At 40.0% G+C, this 27,463-nt stretch overlaps 3 protein-coding genes across 5 annotated transcripts in view; 2 read left to right on the forward strand and 1 right to left on the reverse strand.

Moving 5' to 3' along the window:
* The window catches only part of TRIM23 (tripartite motif containing 23), a 26,622-nt gene extending 15,310 nt beyond the window's left edge, over positions 1-11,312 (forward strand). For both annotated transcript variants that reach the window (XM_075078861.1, XM_075078862.1), the window contains exons 8-11: positions 5,813-5,942; positions 6,060-6,170; positions 7,607-7,731; positions 8,086-11,312. In XM_075078861.1, the coding sequence (XP_074934962.1) occupies positions 5,813-5,942; positions 6,060-6,170; positions 7,607-7,731; positions 8,086-8,265 (546 nt within the window). In that variant the 3' untranslated portion in view covers positions 8,266-11,312. The remainder of the gene's footprint in view (positions 1-5,812; positions 5,943-6,059; positions 6,171-7,606; positions 7,732-8,085) is intronic.
* Positions 1-27,463, forward strand: part of CENPK (centromere protein K) — a 550,311-nt gene that overhangs the window by 494,297 nt on the left and 28,551 nt on the right. Inside the window, exon 1 of one of the 2 annotated variants that reach the window (XM_075078877.1) lies at positions 26,296-26,377. The exons of the other annotated variant lie outside the window; for it this stretch is intronic. Within the exon in view, the coding sequence (XP_074934978.1) occupies positions 26,375-26,377 (3 nt within the window). The 5' untranslated portion in view covers positions 26,296-26,374. Of the gene's footprint in view, positions 1-26,295; positions 26,378-27,463 lie in introns of those variants that run through there. 2 annotated transcript variants of the gene reach the window in all.
* PPWD1 (peptidylprolyl isomerase domain and WD repeat containing 1) lies at positions 11,773-26,231 on the reverse strand. Its single transcript, XM_075078863.1, has 11 exons — positions 26,072-26,231; positions 24,863-24,965; positions 24,105-24,205; positions 22,735-22,855; positions 20,882-21,329; positions 20,140-20,330; positions 19,442-19,631; positions 17,866-18,047; positions 15,152-15,233; positions 14,379-14,561; positions 11,773-13,283 (listed from the first exon to the last, which is right to left on the reverse strand). Exons 1-11 carry the CDS (start codon positions 26,229-26,231, stop codon positions 13,140-13,142), a joined length of 1,905 nt encoding a protein of 634 aa, XP_074934964.1. The 3' UTR covers positions 11,773-13,139.

Raw genomic sequence — 27,463 nt, forward strand, 5'->3', positions numbered from 1 at the left:
GTTAGCATTTTAAGATTTATTAATATTTTTGAGATAGATCAAAGTATTAGGTTGCATAATTCTTAACAGCATCAGCCAATTTAAAGCAGCAATTTGATGGAATTTATTACAATCAACATAGCAACTTAAAGATTTGAGAATGGCATGGTTCACTCTATTACTTACATAGAAGATGTGCACAAGGGAAAATTCAGTTATGTTCAATTAGAATGATTCACAGAGGGACTGTGGATGCAGGGTATAAGAAGGACCCTCCCACTGAGCCGCGAGGTTCAGAACAGACCCTCTTGCTTTCTAAACTCCTTTTAGAGAGAAGTCTAGGTGCAGCTAGGTCCAGTCTTAGTCTCAGACTTGGTCAACGGTTTATGTGAATAGTGATTATATACAGCCAAAGTGCACAGACACACATACCAAGGTTAACCTGTGAGTAAAATTTTCCTTTTTGTGAGTTTCATTAATTACTCACTTCTATGTGCTGGCGTTCATCAGCGCGCGGCTGGTGAACCTCGTGCAGTTAGGCCTTTGAGTCCTCCTGAAATCGTCAACAGACGATCCTTCAATCCTCTAAAAATCTACCCCCAGAGGCGTCCCAGCCCGGGGTGTTATCCCGAAAAGTGGGTTTGTTCATCCGGTGTGTAAAACACCAAACTACACACAGAGCTGAGGTATTTGATTTAATTAATTTTTGTGCAAAGATTGGTGCTAGGTGGTAACCCACAAAGCTAGCACACTGCACAGAGAAACTACGAAGCATTTATACAGTTAAATGTGTCGGTCACAGCTCATACTCATATGCCTCAGCTAATAATTGGTTAATTTCTTTCTCACTTCAGTGTAAAGGTACAGCTCACTTTTAATTTACCACACATGCTCAGGGAGTAAGGGACTTACTAGAGGGGTGGCGGTTCCTGGCCTATGGGCCTGATTTATAGCATTATAATGAGGATAGTTCCCCTAATGGGCACTTTGTTTTAGTTCTTATCTACACCCAATTCAGTTTTCTTCAGGATATCAAGGGGGACATGCTGGGTCACACAGCCCACTGCAGTCCTGGAAAGCTCAAAAGGTCTCCCTCTTGGATCACTGTTTATAGGATCGAGATGATCGTCTTTGGTCAATATTTTACATTCTGGCCACAATTCTGGTACACAATTCAGGCAGCAGATGGCCCAGGTGTGGACAGAGATTGCCCGGCACCCAAGTTGTCAGGACCAAGATAACAGAACAATGGGGCTTATTCTGGGATCTCAGAGTGGCCTGGGTGGAGGGGCTGGGCTGCACCACCACAATGGGTAAAAGAGGATCTATTGTTGCTGAGATGTTAAACTGAGGGCTTAGCTGTTGCTGTTGAAGCTTTTACTGTAGGAAATGGATGCTTCCATGGGGAATCTGTCCTGTCTCAGATATTAAATTTCTTCCAGATAATTTGTTTTGTAACTTCAGTATATTTGAATTTCCATGTAAGAACTGCTTTGTCAGTTTGTCAGTGAAATGCAACGTTTTCACTTCTGCCCCTCCCTTCCGTATTCAGCAGAGACCAGAGTTAGTAAGGTCAGGGAGACCTCTTCTGCAAACCCTCATTGTTCCATGAATGAAGCAGCATTCACATTTCACAGATGATGAATTGCATTCTGTGTATGCAGATTTGATTGATGCTGCCATCTCACAGGGCTGAGTCAGAGAGGCATTTTGGATGTCTGGGTTTGCCTTTAGGAGCTGTTAATCTCCTCAGAAAATTTTGATTGCTAATTTCTGAGCATTTGGAAAGAGAATGGTGGCAGCCAGCTAAGCTGTAACAGGTCTGAAATAGGTCTTGGCTTGGGGGACCCAGAAGTCTTCCAGTGTCTCTCTACACCTCAGCTTTCTTTAGAAAGAAATGGGGGCTTCTATTGTTTTTCTCCTGTAACAAATGGATATTTTTTTGAAATCTTCTGTAGCTTAGATTCTGAATTTCAAAGGTGCCAAAGCAAATGTCATTTTTCACAAAAACAGCAGGAGCCATGAAAAAGTAAGGTGAAAATAATTACTTTGGTCTCTTACTTTTTACGTTTCCTCGGTTCTGACAAAGTTTAAAGCTCTCTTTCCACACAATGTTTTTAAGAATGCTGTCACGCTGATGGCCCCTATTGTGACTTGTGGTGAGGGTGCTTGTACCTGAAAGGTCTGTGCCTGGCAACAGGTATCAGGCAGAAGTAAAATCTTCAGATCAAAAACTGTAAACTGTTATTATATCACTGAAAAGGTCTTTCTCAGCACCTCTCATGCACTGAAGGCTGCGTCCATTAAAAAAATCAAAAAAACATTTCAAACAGTACCAGATCAGAGGAACATTCTATATCCAGCAAAGCTTATGGAGATTTAAAGCAGGGAGGAAGAAGTCCTTTTTACTGTTGAAAGTGAGTAGGTTTTAGCCACATTTTTTGTTTCACTGGTGACATGAAAAACATGGATAGTGCTGCTTCCTCCTCCTAAACCATCAAGAGAAATGCTAAATACACAGCTCTGAAGGAAGGATTAGGAGACCTCCAGGACAATATGCTAAAAATATTTCAAGAAATATGTTAGTGTATTATTTTTTCCTCAGTTGTTGTTAATACATTGTTTTCAATGGATCCTTCTTTACCTATGTATTTAGAAGGACATTGACCAAATAAGATTGAGGTATCTTCACATACTTAGCTTCTTGGCCAGGAAATGGATCCTCGTCTAGGAGTGTGATCCTTATTTGAAGAGAGAAATTGCTGTTGTCCTGGTCAAATGAGAGCAGTGGCTGTGGAGTGTTATATACAGGAATAGCAATTGGTTATCCTAAGTATTTGTGTGTACGTACTGGTGAGAGGGAAAAATACTAAGGAAATAGTACCTGAGGTAGTAAAGAGCACTTATCCATCAATGTGGAAGCAAGTATCAGAAACTGCTAACTCATACCAACACCAAGAACACCCAAGAAGACAGAAGACAGTCATCTATCAGAGGGGAAGCACTTAACACTATATTTAAGTAAACAGCTTTTGTCTCATCAACAGATTTCTTAATAAAGGCAAAGCACAAGGACAAAAACCAAGAGAAGTTCTTCTGCTGCACTTCCTGTACTGAGGTTTAAGAAGACACCCAAGTTTTACTTGAACAGAAGTCAGAGGTTACCTGTTTTTAAGTATGCTGTCAAGTTATGCACCTGCCAGAAATGCAGACACGAAGGGGTTTTACTGGACAAATTTTTTAAAATAACATTTTTTATTAAAGGTGCTGATAGATTTGATGCAGAGATATTTTTTTCATCTGCCAGTTTCTACCTGTGAGCATCAATAGTCAATTATTTCTGACTCATATTACAGGTGCTATCCATTGATTGTTTTCTGAGTAGAAGCTTTTCTTGCAAGGTTCTTCCTGAAGTGACAGAACTACTCACACAAAAAGTGGAAATCTGGTGTCCATCACAGGTTTCATTTTGATTCCTTCTGAGAGAGTACAAACATCCCGTTCTCACTCCAAACCTTACAGAAAACAAACTGCAACGGGGTGGCTAAATTTCACAGAATCACTCATCTCCACTTCCCTGACACGAAGTTGCACAGGCCAAGCACTGCCTCTGCCCTCCAGCCGTGGGAGCTGTACAGGTGACTGGTGCTTCTGGTGGAGCCCTGTGGGGATAGCCAGGCTGGATCACTGTCAGCCAGCGACCAGCATGCTGCCTTCAGCAAGGAACCTATAATTAGAGCTGCCTCTTTTCCTTCCACCTTCCTTTCAGGCACAGAGAAGAACTGGGGAGATTCATCCCCAGAAATTTTAGACAAAATCAGAACTGAGGCTTGAGTGTGAATAGAGTGCTGGAGGCATAGCATTTTTAGACTCTTCAGTGCCTTTTGCATAATTCTTTGTGTTCTTTCTCTTTGCCTGCACCTTTCCTGCTGACATGCTTGTCAAGAATCTACCCACAGGTTTTTCTTCTCCAGTAGGAGAACCCTTTCTGGTAACATGCTGTTTTGCAGTGTTGTAACTGAATTCGGCAACTTTAGCTCTGAATCCAAAAATGTAGAACTTGGAGGAAATTTATTAAAAAAGCTAGTAAGTCTCAATGTTTTGTTTTCCAAATCTGGAATATTCAGTTTGTCTTTTGGTTTTGGAGCATCTGCCTTGTGTAGTATCAACGCTGTAGCACTGAAACTGCTCAGCTTGTACAAGTTTATTTCACAGAGTCAAATAAAGTCATTTTTTCACAACAAATAGTCAGCATGTGTTCTATGCCAAGGACATTCTGGTCCCTAAATATCTGTGGTTTCAAGAAGCAAACAGACAGATTCATAGATGAATAATACAACAAGATCTGTTAGTTGCAGAAGCCACACTATTGGCTCAGTAAGTCCATGGGCTGTAATCTGTTACACACAGGGAAGGTTTTTAGTGGAGTTATCACTCTCTGCTTTCCCTGTTGTGTAATTTTCACATGTGTCTATCTTCACCCAGTTTCAGACAATGTGCTAGATTAGATGGACCTTTGATCTGACACTTAAAATTGTGATGTTGCTGACTTTTGCATTGTGGTATTTGCATAATTTTTAAATTTTAATTTGTTTTTTAGAAAGCAGTTTTTCGAGGTGTTTTTACTCTCTTTGGAGGTTGCAATAGCATATGGTCATTGAATTAATCTGTATTGATTATTCGGGCAGTAAGCTACTTCTGTGAAAGGGAAGAATGGAGTTGCATGTCATGAAGTCATGATGTCATCCAGTTATATAATGGATCCTCTGTGCATGTGTGTTTTGTGTATCTCAAGTTGCATAATGTAGATGTTTATACATCCAGTGACACTGGTGCACGTTGATCTTGTACCAGGAGAGACTGTAGCATTTTTGCACTCAATAAGTAGCATTTCTAATTCAAGAAGAAATAAAAAGGTGTGTGAGGAGGACACAAGTTTTTGTGTATTGCTTGCGCGGCACAGTGCTGTCCAGATTTTGATGAAAACAAATGCATTGCCCCATAGTCCTGATGACTGAAACTCTGGTATTCCATCAAGGCAGCATTTCTAAGTAGTTCTAAATATGTTTCAGGGATACATAGTAATCTTAGCCTCTGGTGTGTGTTTTACAATTTATGGTTTGCTGCTTTATATTAATAATACCACTTGATTATTGTTAGCATCAGCTCATTCAATACTCATGGTAGCTCAATCTAAAGTGCAAATAGGAAGTTGATTCTCTTTCCTTACCTCTAAGCAAGATGGGTGGGAGGGGGGTGTTTGTTTTTCTTCACTATTTCAGATTACTGCTTAATGCTAATAATGTTGCTGTTGTAATGTGGTAAAGTATTGGAAGTGGCTTGAGGTGAAGAGGCGTAGCTATGGAGCCTCCAGCAAGGAAGTAGTTCTATAGGTGTGGACACTAATAATGTGACAAAACATGGTGGAAAAGCCTCAAAACCAACAGAGAGTTCTCTGGTCTGAGAATTCTAACTAATTGCTACAAACAACTCCTCATTTGGTTTGAGCCATGTTTGATGAAAGAATTTGAAATTTTATCAAGTACAGACACACTACCATGAGACTGCCCGTCTTTCTAAAAGGCATGTGGTAGCTCAGGCAGAAGTTACAGGTTCACTATAGAGATTATTGGATATTTTGGTTTATGTTATTGCTGGAGGTGGTTAGTGTTTGTGACTTGTATTTTTGGAGCCTATCCATTTAATCGTTTTACATTTACATTTACATTTAATCACTTTACAAATAGTGACAAGATAATTATCTTAAACATAAGGGCTTTCTAATTTGAGTTTCCTAAACTTGCTGTTATTCTGTGTACACTATTTCTTCCAGGACAACAGGGTACATATTGGGCCAAAAATGGAAATTCGGGTTGTCACTCTAGGATTAGATGGAGCTGGCAAAACAACTATTTTGTTTAAGTTAAAGCAAGATGAATTCATGCAGCCTATTCCAACAATAGGTTAGTAGCAACACTTTAAATGTAATGGTTTTTCTGAATGTTTGACTTATCCGTAGAATTTTATTATTTTATATTCATACAGAGCACGACTATAAAACTTTAATATTTTTGTTCTAGGTTTTAATGTTGAAACAGTAGAATACAAGAATTTGAAGTTTACTATTTGGGATGTAGGAGGGAAGCATAAATTGAGGCCCTTGTGGAAACATTATTATCTCAATACACAAGGTGAGACTAATACAACTTTTAAACTGAATTTTGTCTTCTAGCTTGTATTTCAGAGCCAAAAAGATTATTAACAGTAATAATTTGTAACTAGAAAATTGTTCATCTAATGCAAAGTACAGCTGTTAGATTCACGAGCTAAGAAATTTTAATCCAGTTGGTCATAGTGCCTGCTGCATGATAAAGGTGCATTCTCCATAAATCCATCAGACAGTTCATGGAGCCAAACAAAATTAGAATCTCTGTTAAACTGGTTCTAGCTGACACAGACAAGGCACAGCGTTCCAAAGTTTGCATAGTGAGAAGCAGTACTTGCCAGGTATGAAATTTAAATAGCACTTGAAACAAAAATACTCAGCCTTTAGGAGCCTCTAGTTGGTGACTTAAAAAAATTCTGCAAAGTTCTGTAACTTCTGACTTGGTATTGCACTGTGATATCTGGCCATAGACTAGATTACTGATTCTGAAAACACTGATCTAAATGGTGCCCACTTAGAAATTCACGCTCTCCTGTAAATCTCCACAGTTTTTCAATCTAGAAAGGGCTTCCTCTTCATTAATTAATTCAGAATTATCTGAAATACTTAGGAATGACAAATGTCAGTTTATGTGTTCCACTTTGTGCGTTATTTCAGCCTTCATTGCAAACCTTAACATTTTAAGTTGTTCATCTGTTCAAACTTTTAAAAGTTGTATTTGGGGATTTCTGTTGTCCCCTTAAAACTTACCTTGCAAATACCAGTAGCACGGAATCATGTCTGCCTGGAAGAATTGTATGCTGGAGAGAAAGTCTGAAGCAGTTAACCGGGTGCATAGATGCATCCTTAGAGTAAGTTTTGTTTAGTTTTGGGCATTTTTTTCCTTGCAGAAACCATGCGTTTAAATTCTGTCCTCTAGGTCTGCCTCCCTGACTCTCCAGTGTTTCTGGCATCTTGGTGACTCTCTGTAGTGGAGAGTAAAATCTACTGCTGCTGTGCCAGGACCATGGCAATCTTCACTGGATTGTGTAGCCTGTAGCTGAAGGAAGCTGTGCCGATTTGGCTGAACCTGTAGATTTTACAGCCAGTTAAGGGAAACTGCAACAGTCATGTGGGATTTGATTGAATATAAATGATTCAAGAAATGGTTTAAACTGAGATACTTAATCCACACATAGTAAATCTGGGTTTAGACCTAAGTAGTTAAAATACCACAGCCTTTGTGTTAGACTAGGCAAGCAACTTCAGACTTTTTTTCCCTGTTTTAGGGTGAATTCTAGATTTTTGTCAAAAGTATAGAGGTATGTAAGACATTTCTCAGTCCTCCTGGATTTGAAATTGAATTTGCGCACTGCTGAGAAACTTCACATAGAAGGCTGCTAGAAAAAAAAGAATTGTGTAAGTTGAAAGCTAATTTTACAGAGTTCATATCTGAATGTAAAACTTTTCTTTCTTTCATAGCGGTGATGTTTGTTGTTGATAGCAGTCACAGAGACAGGGTCAGTGAAGCACACAGTGAACTTGCAAAATTATTAACAGAGAAGGAATTGCGGGATGCCTTGCTCTTGATCTTTGCTAATAAACAGGTACTTATGATTTTTTTCACTTTGTTACTCTTTTCCTTAGTTTGTGTATCAAATTCCAACTTTCTGGACCCTCTACTATGGGTACGGAATGGTAATATGGAAAGCAAAAAATGTAGATGTTTTCCGTATATTTAATGCTGGTAAAGTAAGTGGTGCTAGAGTGCTTAGTAGATTCAACAACTAGTTTTTGGTTTATGGTAACAAGTAGTAAATATGTAACCGGTTTTTTTGGCTTTTGTGTTTGGAAAGCTTTTATGTGATCTCAAGCTTCAGTCTAAGCCATTGGTTAAAAGTAAAATGCTTCAAGCACAATACAGAAGAATAACCAAGTCTTTATGTGTGGTTCTGTTGCAGGACGTAGCAGGTGCGCTTTCAGTGGAAGAAATGACAGAACTGCTGAGTCTCCACAAACTCTGCTGTGGCCGTAGCTGGTATATTCAGGGTTGTGATGCCCGAAGTGGTACAGGACTTTATGAAGGATTGGACTGGCTTTCGAGGCAGTTAGTGGCTGCTGGTGTCCTGGATGTGGCTTAATTTTACAGCAGCTGCAATTTATAGTTGTAGTTTACTGTTTTGTTTTGTTTGCACGATTTAGGATGTTGTAGCCAGGTCTGCTGTCTGAAAATGGGACTTTATTTAATTTGGTGGGTACAGAAAAATATAAGCCTTTATCCTACATTGGATAATTGGTTCAGTAAACTTGTGCCATTATAGTGTTTTTGAAATTCAGTACATTTACAAGTAATGGAATGGGCTTGTTACGAGGATGCCTTGAAATTCTTTTTGGTGAAATTAGCTTGCTACAATTTGAAATTCTTCCCTGATAAAATATGCATTGGAGTTCACCTAATTATAACAAGGTTACAGTAGTTAATTGGTGTCAGAAAAATTTTGAGTGGTTATAAATACTTTCCCAGGAAACTATTCCAAAATCCATCTCAAGTTATTAGAATAGCCAGCTCTGTCTATTAGTCAGAAATAAATGGTGCTACTCTTTACTGTCTAAAGAATGCTAAGTGGCATTAAAAATTACATGCAAATGCACAGCAAAAAGCAAATATTTCCCCCATTATTTATTAGCTTTCTTTTTTGTTACTGGAGGGCAGTGTAACTGAGCAAAGAGAACTGAGAACGTGGAACAGTGTTGCAGGGCTAGGGGGCTGTGGCATTGTTCACCTCCTCATTTCTAGTTGGTGGGAGGGGTTAGTTGGTTTTTCTTCTTAACTATACACATGCTAAATTATTTCTGGGCAGACTATAGTGATACTGAGGTGGAAGTGTTTGGTGCATGCTTGAGGACATAATCTGCCTTTAGAGATTAAGCTTACTCCTCAAGAAGTCAAATGAAGTTGTTTTTTAAAAAAAAACTTCTTGAAGTAATGTGGTGTAATGTCAATCCAGCTATGTACTCTCATGTAGAAGTCATGCTTCCAGATTAAGGTAGTGGCCTTAAAATATTAAATAACACAATGTAAAAGCAGTGTACACTTAATTATAACTCTTACTTAGGAGAGCAGATGGTAAAATGTGATATAAATCTTCCATAATTAGATTTTCAATTCTTGCTGCATCTTCTACATGGATCTGTCACCAATGCCTCTATTTTCAAAGATTACTCATCCACAAACCCATGAGATATGGGTGTAGTGCTGCTTAAATTTAGAGAAGGTTGCAATGACTTAGTGATGCCTCTTTTTCTGCTGCACAATGCAACTCTGCTAACAATTTTATCTGTCTGGTATGTGCACCAGAATCTTCTGCCCTCCTCTTCTAAGTGCAAGCCATTGCCAATTGAAGCAGCCATGCTGTGGTCCTCTTCATGTTGGTAGAGAAGTGACGAAGAACATGGCCAATTAATGAAAACCATGTATCATCACTTTTCTTACTGGAGTAGAGGTGAATCGGGGGAATTCCTCCACATCCACTGATTCAGGGGAAGTGAGCACTGTTGTTTTACAGAAGGGTAGGTGGTTTTGCCACACTAAAAAGCATGTTTACCTGTGAGAGCTCTGAATCTCACGTGGCAAAGAAAACATATCCCATTATCTGTGGCTATGGCTTCTATTGTAATACTATCAATTTTATGATGTGTTCCCACTGCACACCTTAAAGCCAAGAATGTATGAACAGGTGATTTAGTACATTTGCACTTTCATTCAAGAGGAAGCAATTAAGGTAACTACTTCTTCATAATGACACTTACTTGTAGCTTTCTCTTGTTACTTAAATTTCATGTAGATGGTGTTAAATGCAGCTTCAGATTCAGCACATCCAATGACTTGAATAGAAGCTGAAAGAACACTAAGCTTTGAAGGAGATAAATGTGAAAAGGACTTCAATGCCTATGTATGTACATAGGTACTGAGAAAGGGATATTAACTCTTTCTTCACACAACCTGATAAATTTGGAAGTGGCTTACAATGGAGTGAGAGGTGTTTTCTTGCACCTATCAAAATAAAAATTGTTCATCCTTCCCAGCCCACATCTTGCACAATAGACAGTTGACTGCTCTGACATGAGCACCTGCTTAGCCCGTACTGCAGAGCAGTCCCAGACCTAGTTAGGGCTGACTGTCCCATCATAGGGACAGTCTTCTTAAAGATGAACAAGTTCTGCCAAGCATAGTAGATAGATACCTTTTCCTGGAATATTTTTCACAGAGAAGACATGCATTCTTTGGAAAAATCCTGATTCTGTATTTTATTTTAGCTGGCTTATGCTTCAGTTACACATGCCTCTTGGTATCGTTCTCCTACTTTAAAATGTTCAGGGAGACCAGTTTGGATTTTTTGTAACATTACATTTGAGGGTGGAGGAAAAATTCTCACTCATGTATTTCTGAGTACAAAGGATTGATTGTGACACATGGAATGCTACCATAGAAGTGTTTTTTAAATGGAATTTATTTAAGGTGACTTGAAGTAACTGTGAAAGTGTTGCATTCGTCTGTGAACTCTTCAGTGTAAACAGGAACACTAAGAGGTTTACTTGCATTATAAATTAATACTATATATAAACTGTTTCAGTTATAAATTTAAGCTTGTTTCACCAGTTTTACTGAACTTTAGTTTCTAGTGTACTGACTTACGCAACATGTAATTGGAACACTTCCTCAACTAGAACTCACTCAAGCATTACTATGAGGATTATTTGAAAAGACAGAGTAACTTTTCATAGGATTTTGACTTAATTGTGAAATTGAGTAAATACAACATCCAGTGACTGTGTTGTGGCTTTCTTTAAAGAATCTCAGCTTAAAAAATAGTTTTATGTTTGTTTTATCACTTGATATGGTATTACTGTATGGGACCTTCAAACTTATTGTGGACTATGTGGTATATGAGGGTTTTATTCTGAGATAGTTCTTATTCTGAACTGTTGGAGTAGGTTTGGATGTTACATGAAGATTTCTTGAAAGAAAGGGCTCTTTTAGTGGAAACAATTCATGAGCTGCTACAATTTGAGTTGCCCAGAAAATGAATCATTTTCAATGAAAGTATCTAAAACTTTGAGGTTGGATTTTAATAAACATGTCTTTTTTTGTTAAGGTCGTATCAGAATAAAGGTCTGCTATATCTAACTTACTGTAGAATTTTTCTTACTGATCCCTGAAGATAGCCCTTTTGTCTCACTGACAATCAGCTTCCTAGTGGTAGCAGCTTTTGAGGGACTGAATTTGATTAGCATGTATCACATCTCATTTCATGAATGAAGTTACCAGAACTGTAAACTCCTCAGCCTTGTATGAGTGAGGGGTGGTATGGGAATGTAAGCAGTCAGCGTTATGGTATTTAGAGTAGACTTCACTGTCCAACATAGTGACAGGACCGTACCTAGCCACAGATTCATAACAGTTTGAGAAGCTGTCTGAGCTGTCACTGAGGACTGCATCAGGAACACCTGACAAGCTTAGTTTAAAATAAATTATGGCAATCATCTCAATTAAGTATTTCAGTAGAAGTAGTAATGTTTGTAGGGCTTTGGATAAAAATGAGGCCATAAACAGACTCCCCAGGTTAAAAATAATGAGAAAGCAGACATTGAAAGAAAAAAACAAACATTATTGGCAATGACAAATGAGTTGCACAGGACTTTACACACTGGCATTCCAAGAGCTGATCATTGCTCTTGGACGCAGAAGACATACACAACCAGTTTTAAAGGGGAGAGGTAGATTACAAACCTTGTCATAGCAAACAGTATCATAACCTAAATCTGATTTTTGATGCACATACATATAAGAGTTTACTTAGCTTAGGATTTCTGACCTTTTCCCTCTGTCAGATTTCAATACCTTGAGAAGTATTAATTAGACATGAAAGATGCAAATAAACCTGAAGTTACAAACTACACCCTGATCCTATTTTATAAACGCTGTCATGAGACATGGTGTAGGTTTTTATCTTTAGTTTTGCATAGAAGAGATGCAAGAAAAACAGCAGACTTTGTAAAAGAAACACACAGCTGTTTTAATTTACAATAAAAAGTTATCAGAAATGGGGTCAGGGTAATCCCCGATATCAATACAGGCTGGGGGGTAAAGGGATTGAGAGCAGCCCTGCTGAGAAGGATTTGGGGTACCTCTGGACAAAAAGCTAGACGTGAGCCAGCAATGTGCACTCACAGCCCAGAAAGCCAACGGTATGCTGGGCTGCATCAAAAGCAGCATGGACAGCAGGTCAAGGGAGGTGATTCTGCCCCTCTACTCTGCTCTGGTGAGACCCCACCTGCCGTGCTGTGTCCAGCTCTGGAGCCCTCAGTGCAAGGACACGCAGCTGTTGGAGCGGGTCCAGAGAAGGCCACAAAAATGATCCGAGGGCTGGAGCACCTCTGCTATGAGGACAGGCTGAGAGAGTTGGGGTTGTTCAGCCTGGAGAAGAGAAGGCTGCGGGGAGACCTTACTAAGGCCTTCCAGTACTTAAAGGCCGACTACAGGAAAGATGGGGGCAACCTCTTTAAGCAAGGCCTGTTATGACAGGACAAGGGGTGATGGTTCTAAACTAAAGGAGGGTAGATCTAGACTGGAAGGAAGGAAGACGCTTTTTACAATGAGGGTGGTGAAACACTGGCACAGGTTGCCCAGAGAGGTGGTAGATGCCCCATCCCTGGAAACGTTCAAGGTCAGGTTGGAAGGGGCACTGAGCAACCTGATCTAGTTGAAGATGTCCCTGCTCACTGCAAGGGGGTTGGACTAGATGACCTTTAAAGGTCCCATCCAACCTAAACCACTCTATGATCGTATGAAATACAGACTGTGGGCACTTTAGGTACATTTAAAATTGTAGAACTGGTGACTGCTCTGTCCTGGCACTTCTTAAATCTTGGAATTGCCAAAAAAGTTTCTGTTCTTTTTCGGTCCCGTCATGCCAAGTTTTTTCTGCTGAAGCTGGAACCTTCAATACGTAGCTTACTTCACTGTGATATTAATGATGCTGATATCCTCATAGGGTTTGTCAGTTTTGGGATTGACTTTCACATTTGAGATTCTCTGAACAACTTCCATTCCTTTAGTCACCCGTCCAAACACGCTGTGCTTGTTGTCTAGCCATGGCTGGAGGGAAAAGAAAAAGCATATTAAAATAGAAAGCAGCATGTAGGTTAGGTACCAAACCAGACCCTGACCTAGAAAAGTGGACATGGATGCATCTTCTATGTCCAGACTATGAAATTTAGCACCATGTAAATATTAGCATGTAAGTAAACATTAGATCACAGCTAATGCATATTCATATGCATTTAAACTCACCTTTTCAACTGTTTTCTTGAAGCACTACAGGGGTCAAGTTCTAGCAATGCAGTAGCATTTCATAGTTTAAAGTGTATTGTCAGTTCACAGAAATGCTCTTTCAGTCTATTGCATGGTATTTTCAAAGCTGAACAGTAAGTGAATTAAGTAGTATTTGGGACTGGCAAAGTCATACTCATACAGTATGCTCAATGAGCAGTCTGAATACTGGCACTGATATAACTTAATAAGCCTCAAAATGATGGTAGATGAGTGCTTTTTTAGAGACACTCATGATTTTTAAATAAGTGCTATAAGAATGCAGTTTCTCTAAGTGTAGGTTTTAATGTTTGTTTTGTATCCGTTAGATTCACACACCAAAATTTTTTTTTTTTTGGCTCTGAAATTGTACACATATCAAATGAAATCTTCAGGCCTAAATATTGGCTTCTTGGTACAGCTATAATTAGGAAATATTAAGGAGTCATCCTGGCACCATATCCAAAAACTTGGAATCATAGAATCATTAAGGTTGGAAAAGACCTCTAGGATCATCAAGTCCAACCACCAAACTTCAAACAGTCTAAGCAATAGCTAGGTTTCCATCAAGTTTAAACCAGTATATTAATATAAAATACCCTAGTAATACACAGTTGCAGTATGTCTGATTTACTAAGAATTTGATATCACCCTTACTCCAGTTAAAGGCAAGAGGGCTCCTGATCAAAACTGACAAAAATAATTTTCTGTTTCTTAAAGAACAGTCTCAGTGAAGCCTACATTGCTGTGTGCAGCATTTATTTGCAAAATAACAAAAGATTATTTACATAGTACTAGTGTATTCCTTTTTTCATCAGAAAAATTTTTTTTACTACCTAGTTAGCATCTCAGGCCTTAAATTGAGCTTTTAGTATCACTTACAGTTGGCACTACTGTTATAAAAAACTGGGATCCATTAGTATTTGGTCCTGCGTTAGCCATGCTGAGCGTGTATGGTCTGTCATGTCGCAAAGTTGAATGAAACTCATCTTCAAATTCTCCTCCCCAAATACTTTCACCTCCCATTCCTGTACCAGTTGGGTCACCAGTCTGAATCATGAAACCCTGCATAGAAATTAAATGTTATTACATCATCACACAGAATAAAAAAAAAAAAAATAAGTGTTTTATGCCAGGTGGCATTGTTTTCAATCTTACTTCAAACCTTTCAACAAAATGTAAGTGTTAAAATGCTGTGGATAAGGGTCAAAGCATTCAGGGCTTCTTTAAGTGATAATTGAGTACTTGTGAAAGAAACAAGCTTACTCACTGTTCCTGCTAGTTAGTGAAGGACAGAAGCCTGACTACCTGACCTGCTGCAAACACTTAGGCTGTATCAGCTTGATTCTGGTGGAACAGAAATAAGAAGCCTTACAAGAAATACTTTCTGACATGAAACAAAGTCTTTATTCAAGCAGGATTGTTGAATTGATCTCTCTCAGTTTTCATATTTCTTCTACCTTGTCAGTTGCAGAACAGCTATTAAACAACTTAAGTAAGTGATAAAGCTGTTTAGAACTTTGGAGTTGTTCAGACTTTACAGGGAACTCTGAAGCCGCTCCAGAAATCCTTTGTGCCAAAGGGAAATGAAAGAAAGGACTGACCACAAAGGTACATTATCTAAACCAACACAAAATTAACTTTTTACAAGTTACCTTGATGATACGGTGAAATATGTGTCCATTGTAATAACCATTTCTGCTGTGCACGCAGAAGTTTTCCACTGTTTTGGGGCACCTATGATCACAGAGCAGAAAATACAGGCTACAATAAATATTTAATTGTATGGTGGCAAAGCCATAAAGATTTCAGCTGAGCTGTTGTACTGACCAGTGTTTCAGTACATGGTAGAATGAGCTTTCATCAAATAAGGAAAAAACAAATTCCCACCTCCTCAAACCCAGAGCTGGAAGCAAAAAAACTTGAGGCACATGAAGTTGCATGATTACACAGCAAGGTGGCAGCAGTGTTGGTAACATAGCGGTATTTTCATTACTGGGGAGCAGTGCTTACAGAGGCTCCTCACACCCCACCCCACCAATGAGAAAGCTGGGGGTGCACGAGAAGGCGGGAGGGGATACAGCTGGGACAGCTGACTCCAACTAACCAAAGGGATATCCCCCACCATAAGACATCATGCTCACTATATAATGCTGGGGAAAGAAGAAAGGGGAGATATTCAGAGTGATGGCGTTTGTCTTCCCAAGTAACCGTTATACATGATGGAGCCCTGCTTTCCTGGAGATGGCTGAGCACCTGCCTGCCAATGAGAAGTAGTGAAGGAATTCCTTCTTTTGTTTTGCTTGCACACATGGCTGTTGTTTTACCTATTCAACTGCCTTTATCTCAGCCCATGAATTTTCTTAATTCTATCCTTCCGATTCTCTCCCCCATCCCATGGGGTGGGGGGAGTGAGTGAGCAACTGGGTGACGCTTAGCTGCCGGCTGGGGTTAAACCATGACAGTCAGGAACCAAACCTATTTCATAAAAGCCTAGGTCAAGGCGCTACTGATTAGATGTTCCTTCTCCAGCTTTCTATGTACATAGTTTGCGCACAAAGTCAATTTAAGGAAGGAGTGTACGCTCCATAAGCGGAAAATGGTTCACTCTTTTACCTCTATAATTCTGTGAAGCTATGTATGTAAGGTGTCCAGTGTTGTATACAAGAAGTGAAATCTAAAAATGCAATGTTTTAATATCATAGAACTTGCAGTCAGCAGTCAGTTATCCTCCTCTGAAACTACTCACAATCATCAGAAGCAGGGTGAAGAGGTGGACTGTTACTGTTGATGGAATAAAAAGGTGAAAAACCAACAAACAACCCCTTCACCTTTGTGACTTAATCTTTTACTTTTGAGAGATTTGTCACCAGAGTGAAAATTCTTTGTGACAGCTCTTCCACTGGTTTTAGAAGATGGATTAGTAGCCAGGGTAGATCTACAATGACAGCTTTATGCAGTCACATACATTTTCTGAGTAAAGGAGAAAATAGCTAAGTTGAGCCCATAGCTGTAGAGGTACTTTAGCTGTGACAAGGAACAGTGAGAGCTTGGGCTTAGTGATACTCTAAACCATCTCATGAAACAGAGCACCAATGGCTTAACCAGTGGAACAGACGAGATTATAGTCCCAGTTCCACTGAGCAGTAAGTACATAGTCATTCACAACTTGATTCCATGAGCACATGGCCAAAGATTTAAAGGGCATACAAAACCATATCCTGTATGCACCTCTAAATTTTTAATCACATTCATCTTAGAGATTTTAAATACAAAGCTCAGCTGGGAGGAAATACTAGATCAAGAAAGGACAAACCTAACAATAGCCAAGCCTGGTAATACTGTATTTAATTTAAAATTGCATGTGAAACATTGCAGTGAAGCACCTCGCAATACTATGCATGCAAATATAGTGATCGACTGGCATGAGAATTAGAAACTGAAGTCAGCAATAACGTAGCTTGGCCAGTCACTCACTGGCAAGGCCTGTCATGTTACATAAGGCCCTAGTAGCATATAGCTGCAGTAAGGAGACATTGGTAAAGAGAGCGATAAAAGACTAGCAGCCCTACAGAGCAGAACTGAGATTGCGTCGCCTCACCTGCGCTTATGACAAAAACATGAACTTGTTTTTGGAGAAGCATGGACTACACTTAAATGGCTTAAGTTTCAATGTATGGCAATATAGTATATTATATAAATTTACTGATTCATAACAAAACCTTAGCACACACTATCATCACAAAGGAGAGATGCTGACAAAATAGCTTTAACAATTGTCATGCATAAAACTTTCAATTATATGCTTGGTTTTGGATATACACAGCAATAATATTATAAGTACAAATTTTATGTTGCCCAAGAAGGAGCTCCCATAACATAAAGTGTAGTACAATGCCCACATATGGAAGTTGCAAGCTACTATGCCCCCAGCTTACACAGACCTACTGCCAAACTGACTGCTGCTGCCAACATCATTCTTTTTCGAGATGGACTCAAACAGCACTGCCTTGCAGTAATAGGTAGCTTACACAGATCATGACGACCTATCCACATCTGCAGTTTAGAGAAAGAATGGAAGTTAAGAAAGGGATAAAACCCCTGAACCAATAATTAAACAAACAAAAATAATTTAAAAATCCCTGTGCCCCAGCAGTTATTTAGACCTATTTTTACCCTACTTTATTTGTGTTTGTCAAGAGTCCTGTTCCTGGCTTGATGTATTAAGAAACTGTCAGGAAACAAGGACAGTAGAAAAAGGGGAAGAAAAAGCATTATTCCTGGTCTGAAATATAAGTCTTGGATACTGCCACCAAAAAGCAGAGAAGAAAGGAAAGACAAAATAACAGAAGAATTACCAAATACATACTCAACAGGAAAAAGTTTGATATGAATATCTCCCATGCTTGTGTGGATGATGGCGCTGTCTGAAACTCTTTTGGGACCTTCTGCCTGAGTGGCTGCCATGACCTCTTCTTTAGAAGGTTTCTCATTAAACACATCTCTGTCAGAATCTGCACTCTTTGTATCTTCTGGTTCACGTTTAGTAAACTGAAGAACAAAAGAACAGAAGGTTAGCTCTTCGTTTTTCTCTTTTTATCCCTTATCTTACACACTGCTCTGCACCCAAGACGTCAATGTGATTATTCAACCTGCTAAACACTCAACTAGATTTGAAATGCAGGAAGAGAACTCATAGAGAGTCTATCCTTGTATTTCAGCGCTGTGCGTTATAAGCATTTCCAGTCACAAATTCCAGTACAGCTACATGCAAATCCAAGTAACTTTCTATAATCCATTATCTTCAAACTTGCTCCCCTTTTCAACAGAAGACCCACAGTAGTTCAGCATCTTTTCTTGAAAAAAAAAAAAAAAAAGATGGCAGGATATCAAGTTGTTCCATTATATTCAGACAAAACTGGCAGGTTTCATCACAAAACTCTTAGCTTCACTACAAAGTCAAACTAAATCCTCTTATTCCAATACTGCATTAATGCAAAACTATAGGAAAACAGCAAATTTAACTCAAAACAGGAGACATCTCAGAAATGTAATTTTCATAGTACTTACAGGAAAACATACAATATGCGAGTACACAAGCATCTGCTTAAGTGAGTAGTACACTTACATATCAAATGACAATCACTAGTCTTTCTACATGCATAGTCATGTTTTCTCTAACAGTGAGTAATGTATCCAGGTTTTATCTCTTCCTCCTCCCTTCTCAAATCAGAGTAGTGTAGTGTGTTCCATTATATGCCACACATTAACCACACAAAACTTTAGAAAGGATACTCTCTTGCTCCAACAGAAAACATGATCAAATTCAAGCACAAGTAACAACAGACACCCCGGTCTCTAACCTCTGTGGTGATCACATCCCAGATCAGCTACTAACCGCTCTGGAATTGCTTATCTGTTTGGCTTATTCATTGCACCTCACCTAAAATCTGAATTGTGAACATGAAGATGACTCCTGTCGTAATTAGTTGACTAAGGACACTTGGTACTACCAAGCCCTGATGCTGCTCTGAATTTAATTACTTTTACTACATATTTTATACACACAATTACTGTTTCTTTATCAGTATAAGATCTGGTTGCTTTTTTAAAAATATTCTTCTTTCAGGGCATTTTTTTTCAACTAGAACAGAAGTGTTTAACCTTCTCAGAGAAACGTAATTTAGACAGCCCAAACCATCCAAGTCTATTTAACTGCTTGAACAATAATGAAAAAAATTAAAGCTCTTTCTAGTCAGTTTAGAGCTAGTTCAAGCTAAAAATTCTAGAATATATTTGCAATATAAAGGAACTCCTCTGGAAAAGTTGTGTTTGCTAATACTCAAGACAAAAAGCACTGGAAAGGTGCAAGGAGAAGAATGAAAAATAATGTAGAGAAAACATCAATACAAGAATGGAATTATTTAAATAGGAACCACACACACCATGTAAAACCTATTTTTTTTAAAAGCTGTGCAGATTATTGTTGGATCTGCCTGGATATTCTGGAGAACGGGATTTTCAGATGCCTTCATCTCTATAGTGATTGCAGCACGATGTTTCTTTGCTACTCCTTGGAACAAAGCTAGTTGCATCATTCTGATGTTCTCTTGTTTTCCCAAGATACGAATACACCTGAAGTACAAGATGTAAAAAAAGGTGTAACCACTGTTAGCTGCTCACAGGCAGAGAATGTCTCCTTATGACCGCAAGACTCAAAAGCAAAATTCCATAACACTGTCAAAATAGTTTTTGACTAATTGTTTTTGTGATGTTTCACTAACCAAGCTTGCTACATAATTTACTAGTCAGCCTCCTTATGGAATACAATCCCAACTACATGATCCACATTTACTTTATGGTATCACATCCAGTTAGCCAGAGATGAACTGATTACACATTTTTAGTACAAGTATGCTTGCCATGTTTTCTCCTCATTTTACTAAGCTTTAAACTGCAATGATGCATTAGGAAGCACGGGGCTATCTTATCTCCAGTCTGATGTAAGGCTCCCAGATAAGAACAACAAAAAAAGATTAGACACCCCCGCAGTCATATAAAGTTTTAAAATATACTATAAATCTGGCTGAATACAGACTTTGAAGTAAGCATGCTTATCTAAATGCATGTCATTGGAACTTACCTGTTAGTTTCTACATTTATGACCTTAATGCCCAACATTGTTCCATAGAGAACGAAGTGTCCAGTTTCATCAAAAATTATGTTAATTAATCTTACTGCATCCACTTTCTCCAGCTCACGCTCAACTGCCATACGTCGGCCAAACTCCATGTCTGGTAGCTGCTGTCTCATCTGCTGAAGTTCAGTGAACATCTACAGAAAAAAAGAAAAGTTATTATTACAGGAACATAGCTTAAACTTTTGATCCAGCAAAACACTGGTCCACATGCTTAGAAAATAAAGAATTCAAGTGAGACTACTCCTCTCAAACTTAACTGAGAAATTAAAATAAATACAAGTAATGACCCTGTAGGTAGCACTAGGCTTAAGCAAAAAAAGAAGAGTGTAGCTAACAAATTTCTTAAGAGGATGACAAATTTAATTCATTATGATGATGTTATTTGAAATGGGCATTTTCCATAACTGCTTTCTAGTAAAAAGTAATCTAGCAGTATGAAAACACAGATGAAAATCAACAACTCTGTTTCACTACGTAACTAACATAAATCAGTTAAGAATTAATTCTGGGGAAAGCAATACAAGAGGCAAGGAAAAGAACACAGAAAACCTTTCCTGCAAGAAAAATATAGCAAGGAAGCTCAGCTTTAGAAACAGATAACTTATGTGAATATGCTGGTAAATAAATTCAAGTAAGTAGAGAAAAAGCCTCAAAAAAAAAAAAAGAGAAGCAAGACCAAACTCACACTCAGAGATTCATCGAAGACTCTCATGAGCTTCCCTGTCAAAAAACGGAAAATTCTAACTTTTCTGTCAGACCCAAGAGTGGCCATTTTCTTGCCATCAGGTGAAAAACTTATACTGGATGGGTAAGCCTTGCATTTAGCAAATTCATATAGATCAGTATCTGTTTTATACTCCCAGTTCACATTCTTGGGAAATTTATATTCGTGAGGAGTACCAGTCCAGTACTCGATCATTCCAGATTTGTCGGAAGACACTACTACTTTGTAGACAGGGTTCAACCGTATCTGAGTAAGAGGGGATGTATGGAGTTTATCAAAAACATGAAGTGGCTGGTTGTTTCCTCGTCCATCATATATGAATATTTTTCCTGTGCTCTTCTCAGATGTTGCAACAGAAGATATGGCATCTCCAGGGCAATATACCCATTCACATTGGCCAGGATAGTACCTGCAACAATGAGTGGAAGGGGGTGGGGAAGAGAGAAATAAGGACTGATGTTACTTAGTTAAGAACTGAGTTATGCTATAAACTTGAAATCAAATATCAGAAGTAAATTTTGAACTTTATTTACTAGTCTTGCTAAAATTCCACAGCGTTATAACGAAGCCTTTCCAAGCAAGGGAATTCAGTGGATGGCTTGGTCAATTTCTGTTGCTCCCATATGATTTATAAAGAGGCTGTGATAGAAAGCAAAGGTGGAAGGTGGGTATAAAAGAAGAATAAGGATGGAAATCCAGCTAAGTAGCACAATGGCATTAATGATCACTACTCAACTTCTACGACTCAATAGCATTTTTCTTCCATCTGTTGATGTTGATTAATGCTTCAGTGCAAAGACAGCTGAACCTCTGCCACAAACTTACAGAAAAGTTCGACTAGGTGTTGCAAAAAAAACCCCACAAAACCAAAACCAACAAACTAAAAAAAAACCAAAACCCCAAAAACCACTCACCCCACCAAAAAGTGATGTAAGTAAAGACAATCACCCTATATTTAATAAGCATGCTGAATGCATTTAAAAGGAACTCAATTGCTACTAGTAAAAACATACTCTACAAATAAAATGAGACAGAGATGTGATCATTAATATAAGTTACATCTGTTTTTAAAAAAGTCTGTAAGCAAAGATTTTGAGAACCAGAACTCAGAAACTAGATGACAGACCACAAAGAAAATATACAGTCTCCATAGAAAATTCATATTTAGTACACTTTCACAAATCAAACTAATAGATACTGAAGGACTGACAAGCAATGCGCACTAATAATTTGGATTTTCAATGCTTGCCTGGTAAACATTCTTATGAAGAGAAATGTAACTGCAACTTTGTCTCAGGTTCTCTAGCAAGAACAGGATCAAATAAATACATAAATAAATATGATGTGCCATTGATCTATGCATGATTATCAAAAATTTCTGCAGAAATAGCGTCCTTCTCCAGATCACTGACAGATGCATAAAAGCATGAGGATTTGCAGATAGACACACTGTATAGATTAGTTAGAACTGAAAAGATCTGAAGAATTAGAGAGAAAGCTGATCAGCCCCGCAATATAGCAGTGTATACCTATCAAAGCAGGGAACACAGGTAATGTGAGCTGAAAAGACTACACAGAACTTACGATTCTACATTAACCATTACAAGTCTGAGAAAAAACAGCCATGAAAAAATTCTCAGGCAGGTCAACAGAAACTATCTGCTCAAACATAGAGCAACAAACAGTAAATTTTGAAAGATTATTCAGGACAATGCTTAATACTTCAGCTGCATATTGTTTGCTGCTTTATTAAAGAGTTCACTTTTGGAAAATAACCCATTTACAATCCCAAACACACATTTTCAAGAACTTACCCAAGTTTCAGCATGTTGATCATATCAAAGTTGACTACATCAAACACCTTCATTGCTTTGTCATCTCCAACTGAACAGAATAACGCCCCTTCTGAACTAACAGCAATACTCTCAATAACACCTATTAAAAAAGTTAACATACTATTAAGACACTGGAGAGGGACATCCATCATTTCAATATTCTACATAAAAACACCTACTGAGGTTTAAACCTCTTTCTCAGCTGTTTCTCCACCTTTTTGAATTAAAGAACCACCTGACTTGAATTAAAAAAAAAAACGTAAAAAACCACAAAACAACACTTTGTAACGGATCGCTGTTTAGAATCAGGTACATGATTATGAACTACTTCCCATTACACAAACGAAAGATTATAATGGCAGTTATTTTTCTTTAAAAAAATTGAGAACAACGTTACGATATAGTAAAAAAAGTTCTGTGTTCTTCAGCTTCCATCTCTCAAAAGAGAAAAAGCAGCAGAACTCTACAGCCTATTACAGTCCTGCTATTACCACACATGAGCCTTCCATAATTTTTTCAGAATACTTATTTTCGCTTGGTAGTCTTTGTTCTCACATTTTGTTTCTGTATGTAACAAGAAGCTGATATTTAAGATCAAGAACCCACCATAACATTTTTTTAAAACTCCAAAATGAACAGTACTTTTACTACCTATTATTAAATATTTTTCTTACTGTACCAGTCTGCTTATCAAACTTTTTTCCATTATGCACATCATTTCTAATAGCAATAAGAACCTCATTTTCTGTCCAGCCTATTTAATGCTTAGCATAGCACAGAAAAGCTATGTGTACTTACTAACTCAGAAAATTGAGTTAAAATTAATTCTAAATTGCAGTTTAGCTGATAATCATGACAATGACACAGAATTTACTCTACAACTGCAATAGTGGCAGATGAAAATAGCCATTTTTCTGTACTGCAAGGGGGAAAAACCAACAACAAAGATAAGGGAGGAAGGTAACCTTACTTAAGGAAACATTTTTAAACTTCTCTGGATTTTATTAACCCCATTATGTACCTTGTTCACTTATTTTTAAAGCAAAAGTTTCCTCATGTCCTAGACATTCTCCCCATAGGCAGGGCACAAGGCAACGCAAAGGGTGTACAGGATCTGTGCAGGAGTCGTCCCACATGTCTTATTTTCACCCTAACCCTCCTGCAGTTTGGGAGCAAAATATAACAGGACAGGGGACCAAAGGAATATAGGTAGATATCATTTAATCCCTGACTGCAGTAAATGAATCCCAGAACCCCTCTCCTCTTTATTTGCACTGCCTCTTCAAACGACAAAGAGCATTGGGGAGGAAAAAGTGAAGTCCTTCAAAGAAAAAAAAGCAACTTCTCACCCAGGTGACTCCGGAAGTGTTTAACAAACTCAATCCCTTCTTCTATTTTTTTCCAAAACTTCACATGTCCATCATGACTGGCTGTTATAATAAAATCTGTCCTACAATTACAAAGGAAAAATAACAACAACAAAAAGATGATACACTTTCACACCACTCCTGGGCAGTAATCTGCACTATAATTAACACTGTGTAGAAAATGAACTTCAAACAAATTACTGTGACAATCTGTCTGAATGGCTACTATCAATGCTGGAAAAGCAAACAAGTATTTTAATGCACTCTGGATTAATCTATGAAAAGTCAACAGCCTGAACTGCAGAAATAGATACTACTATCCCTTTTGACTGTATAAATTCTACTCCTATTTTAGGTCTGGTTTCACAGTAGTTACTATTTACTTAAGTGTGTGTGTTTATGTGTGTGTTCTACATATATAAGAAAAGAAAGCTACCTCCTCAATCTGTGCAGTTCTGCTGAATCATATTTTGTTCAGATGCCACCAATTGCACTTATTCCTGTATATATTGCACATTGCAACACAGACTAAAAGAGGGTCTTAAAATCTATCTAAACAATTTTTACCTTGCTTCTCAGTGAGACCTCTCCTTTGCACTTAGTTTTCAAAAAACCCCATAAAATATCACCTCTGGACACAGTAAGTTTCCGTTATTAAAGTTTTAAAATGAAAGCTTCCTAGTGTATACAAAAATACATCTCTGACAATGACATATAATGGGAAAAAAAAGGACACTTACTTCGTACATGCTACATGTGTAATGACATCTCTGTGCATGTAACTACGTTCATACATCGAAGCACATGGCAGGTTTTCAAGATAAACATGTTCAAATTCAAGAACTAAACAAAATAAAAACAAAAATCAGGAAATTCTTTTTTTTTTTTTCATAAAGGTACATCTAGCTTCTGTTCTCACTTACTTACTCTTTAATAGCTTCCTCCTATTTTAGTCAAGAACATGCTACAGTTTTGTGCAAACAATAAACAGAGTTTCCGGTGTAGCTTTGTAGTCAGACTTACAGATTCTTAGAAGACTAAAGCCATCCAAACTCTGCTTTAACACATACAGATACTCCCTTTTAAAGTAAGTATTACCTCGGCTGTTTGAATGTAAACAAAAAAAAAAAATCCAATACAACGATTTTTAAATTACTGCCAGAGAAGAGATGGCCATTCACACCTCATTTTCTTCCAAAACAAAATGTACCCTGTTATTGTCAAGAGATTCAAGGTCCCACATAGGTACCACAGCTTAAATTATAAGTGCTAGTACCTCCCTATTTCATTGTTTAATTGGCCAACCTCAAATAATCTGATTTTCTGCTTTTGTCTCTGATGATCCTAACCGTTTCTACCTGGGCGAGGGCATTCGTTACTAGACCGGCAGGTTTGCATCTATTGGACATTGTCGAACGCACATTTACTTTACAAGCACACCCAGAAAGCCGTGAGCTGCTGGACACATCAATACCGTTTATCAAAATGTACTGCCCAGTGGCTTCCCCTACTCCTCCTGCTTATGGCAGTGGTCCAGAACAGTTAACCCCACAGCTAGGAGTAACGCGGCTTCAGCAACGCAGGCGCTTCAAACCACGGCCTCTTGGCCTGAGCCCGCCCTCCAGACAAAGCAGAAACATGGTGCTCCCGGCCTGTAACCCTGCACCCAAGGAATCCCCCCACCGACTCGCCATTTCACGTACGAGGCGCCGCTTCAGGCGAGCTTCCACCCTCCCACCCATCGTTGCCCGCCCCGGGGCGCGGAGAAACAGCCCAAGAGGCACCCCGCTGCCAGGAGCCACCGCGCCGGGACCTGGGCCAGGGTCACTCCCTCCCGCCCCCCTCGGCGGACCCCGCGTCCCAGAGGCGGCCCCAGCGCTCCGCACCGGGCCGGGGCAGCGCGGCAGAGGCCTGGCGGGCTCCCCACGGGCCTCCACTCCTCCCGTTACCTCTCCTCTTTTTCGCCTGCGCGGCCTCGCCCGGGAGAGGCCCAACCCAGCGCTCCTCCTCGTCCTCCTCCTCATCCTCCACCACCGCTGCTGCTGCCGCTGCCACTTCGGGCTGCTTTCGCTTACGCTCCACGTCTGACGACGCCATGCTGACCAACATCACTTCTCTGAGAGACTTCCTCCCCCTCGCCACACCCCGTACCGAGCGCTTACAAATGACGCCAGCAGCGGGCAGCCTATGAGAGCGGAGCGCGCGCAAAGAAGAAAGCGGGTCGGGCTGGGTGGAAGGAGTGTGGATCCACCATGGTAACGGGAGGGGCAGGGGGGCGTCTAGCAGCTGGCGACCGACCATTCGGGGCGGCGGCGGCCCGGGGAGGGGGGGACGGCGGCGGCGGCGGCCGTTAGGGTCCGGGGAGGGGGGGACGGCGGCGGCGGCGGCGGCGGCCGTTAGGGCCCGGGGAGGGGGGGACGGCGGCGGCGGCGGCGGCCGTTAGGGCCCGGGGAGGGGGGGGCGGCGGCGGCGGCGGCGGCCGTTAGGGCCCGGGGAGGGGGGGGCGGCGGCGGCGGCCGTTAGGGCCCGGGGAGGGGGGGGCGGCGGCGGCGGCCGTTAGGGCCCGGGGAGGGGGGGGCGGCGGCGGCGGCGGCGGCCGTTAGGGCCCGGGGAGGGGGGGGCGGCGGCGGCCGTTGGGGCCCGGGGAGGGGGGGGCGGCGGCGGCCGTTGGGGCCCGGGGAGGGGGGGGGCGGCGGCGGCCGTTGGGGCCCGGGGAGGGGGGCGGCGGCGGCGGCGGCCGTTGGGGCCCGGGGAGGGGGGGGCGGCGGCGGCGGTAGCGGCCGTTAGGGCCCGTGGGGGGGGCGGCGGCGGCGGCGGCCGTTAGGGCTCCATTCTTTTGTTCCTGGGGTGTGTGGCAGAGTAGGAGCTTCCTGATCAACTTTTTTTGTGATGTGTATATTTTGCTTTGATTCTTCTCCTTCCTGTGGTTTTCTGTCTCTTTCTGTTTTTTTTTCTTGTCGGTTTCTCCACGGATGCTGCTGCTTTCCCTTCTCGTCTTTAAATTTCTTCTAGCAGCCGGTCTGTTTGTATTTTTTGACATGAAACGTTTCCTGTAAAGCTCACCTTTGTGCTTGGCTGGTATAGAGCCTGCAATATACACTTGTCCCTGCGTGTATCTCTTACCTAATTATGTAGCTCCAGAATGAGGTATGAAGGAGTAGCATGTTGAAACTGGAATGCATTAATATTAATGACATGCAAAAAAAGTTGGGGTTTCAGGTATGGTGTATAATCAAAACCTAATTTTACCATACAGAAATAGGGAGAACTGCAAGCTACAAGGAAAAACATCTGAACATGACGCTTTTATGTATATATTTAATAAAGTAATTAGTTAACAT

The sequence above is a fragment of the Phalacrocorax aristotelis genome, chromosome Z (genome assembly GCF_949628215.1).
Source record: "Phalacrocorax aristotelis chromosome Z, bGulAri2.1, whole genome shotgun sequence".
Lineage (NCBI taxonomy): Eukaryota > Metazoa > Chordata > Aves > Suliformes > Phalacrocoracidae > Phalacrocorax > Phalacrocorax aristotelis.

What these genes read in the sequence shown, in the direction of transcription:
- PPWD1 (XM_075078863.1), bottom strand. Translation starts at nt 26,231, where the DNA reads ATGTTGGTCAGCATGGCGTCGTCAGACGTGGAGCGTAAGCGAAAGCAG. An exon ending in AAAAAAATAGGTTTTACATG is followed by an intron (nt 18,048 to 19,441) that starts GTGTGTGTGGTT and finishes TTTGTTCTTCAG; the next exon opens with TTTACTAAACGTGAACCAGA. An exon ending in TTATAACAGTAGTGCCAACT is followed by an intron (nt 13,284 to 14,378) that starts GTAAGTGATACT and finishes TTTTCCCTCCAG; the next exon opens with CCATGGCTAGACAACAAGCA.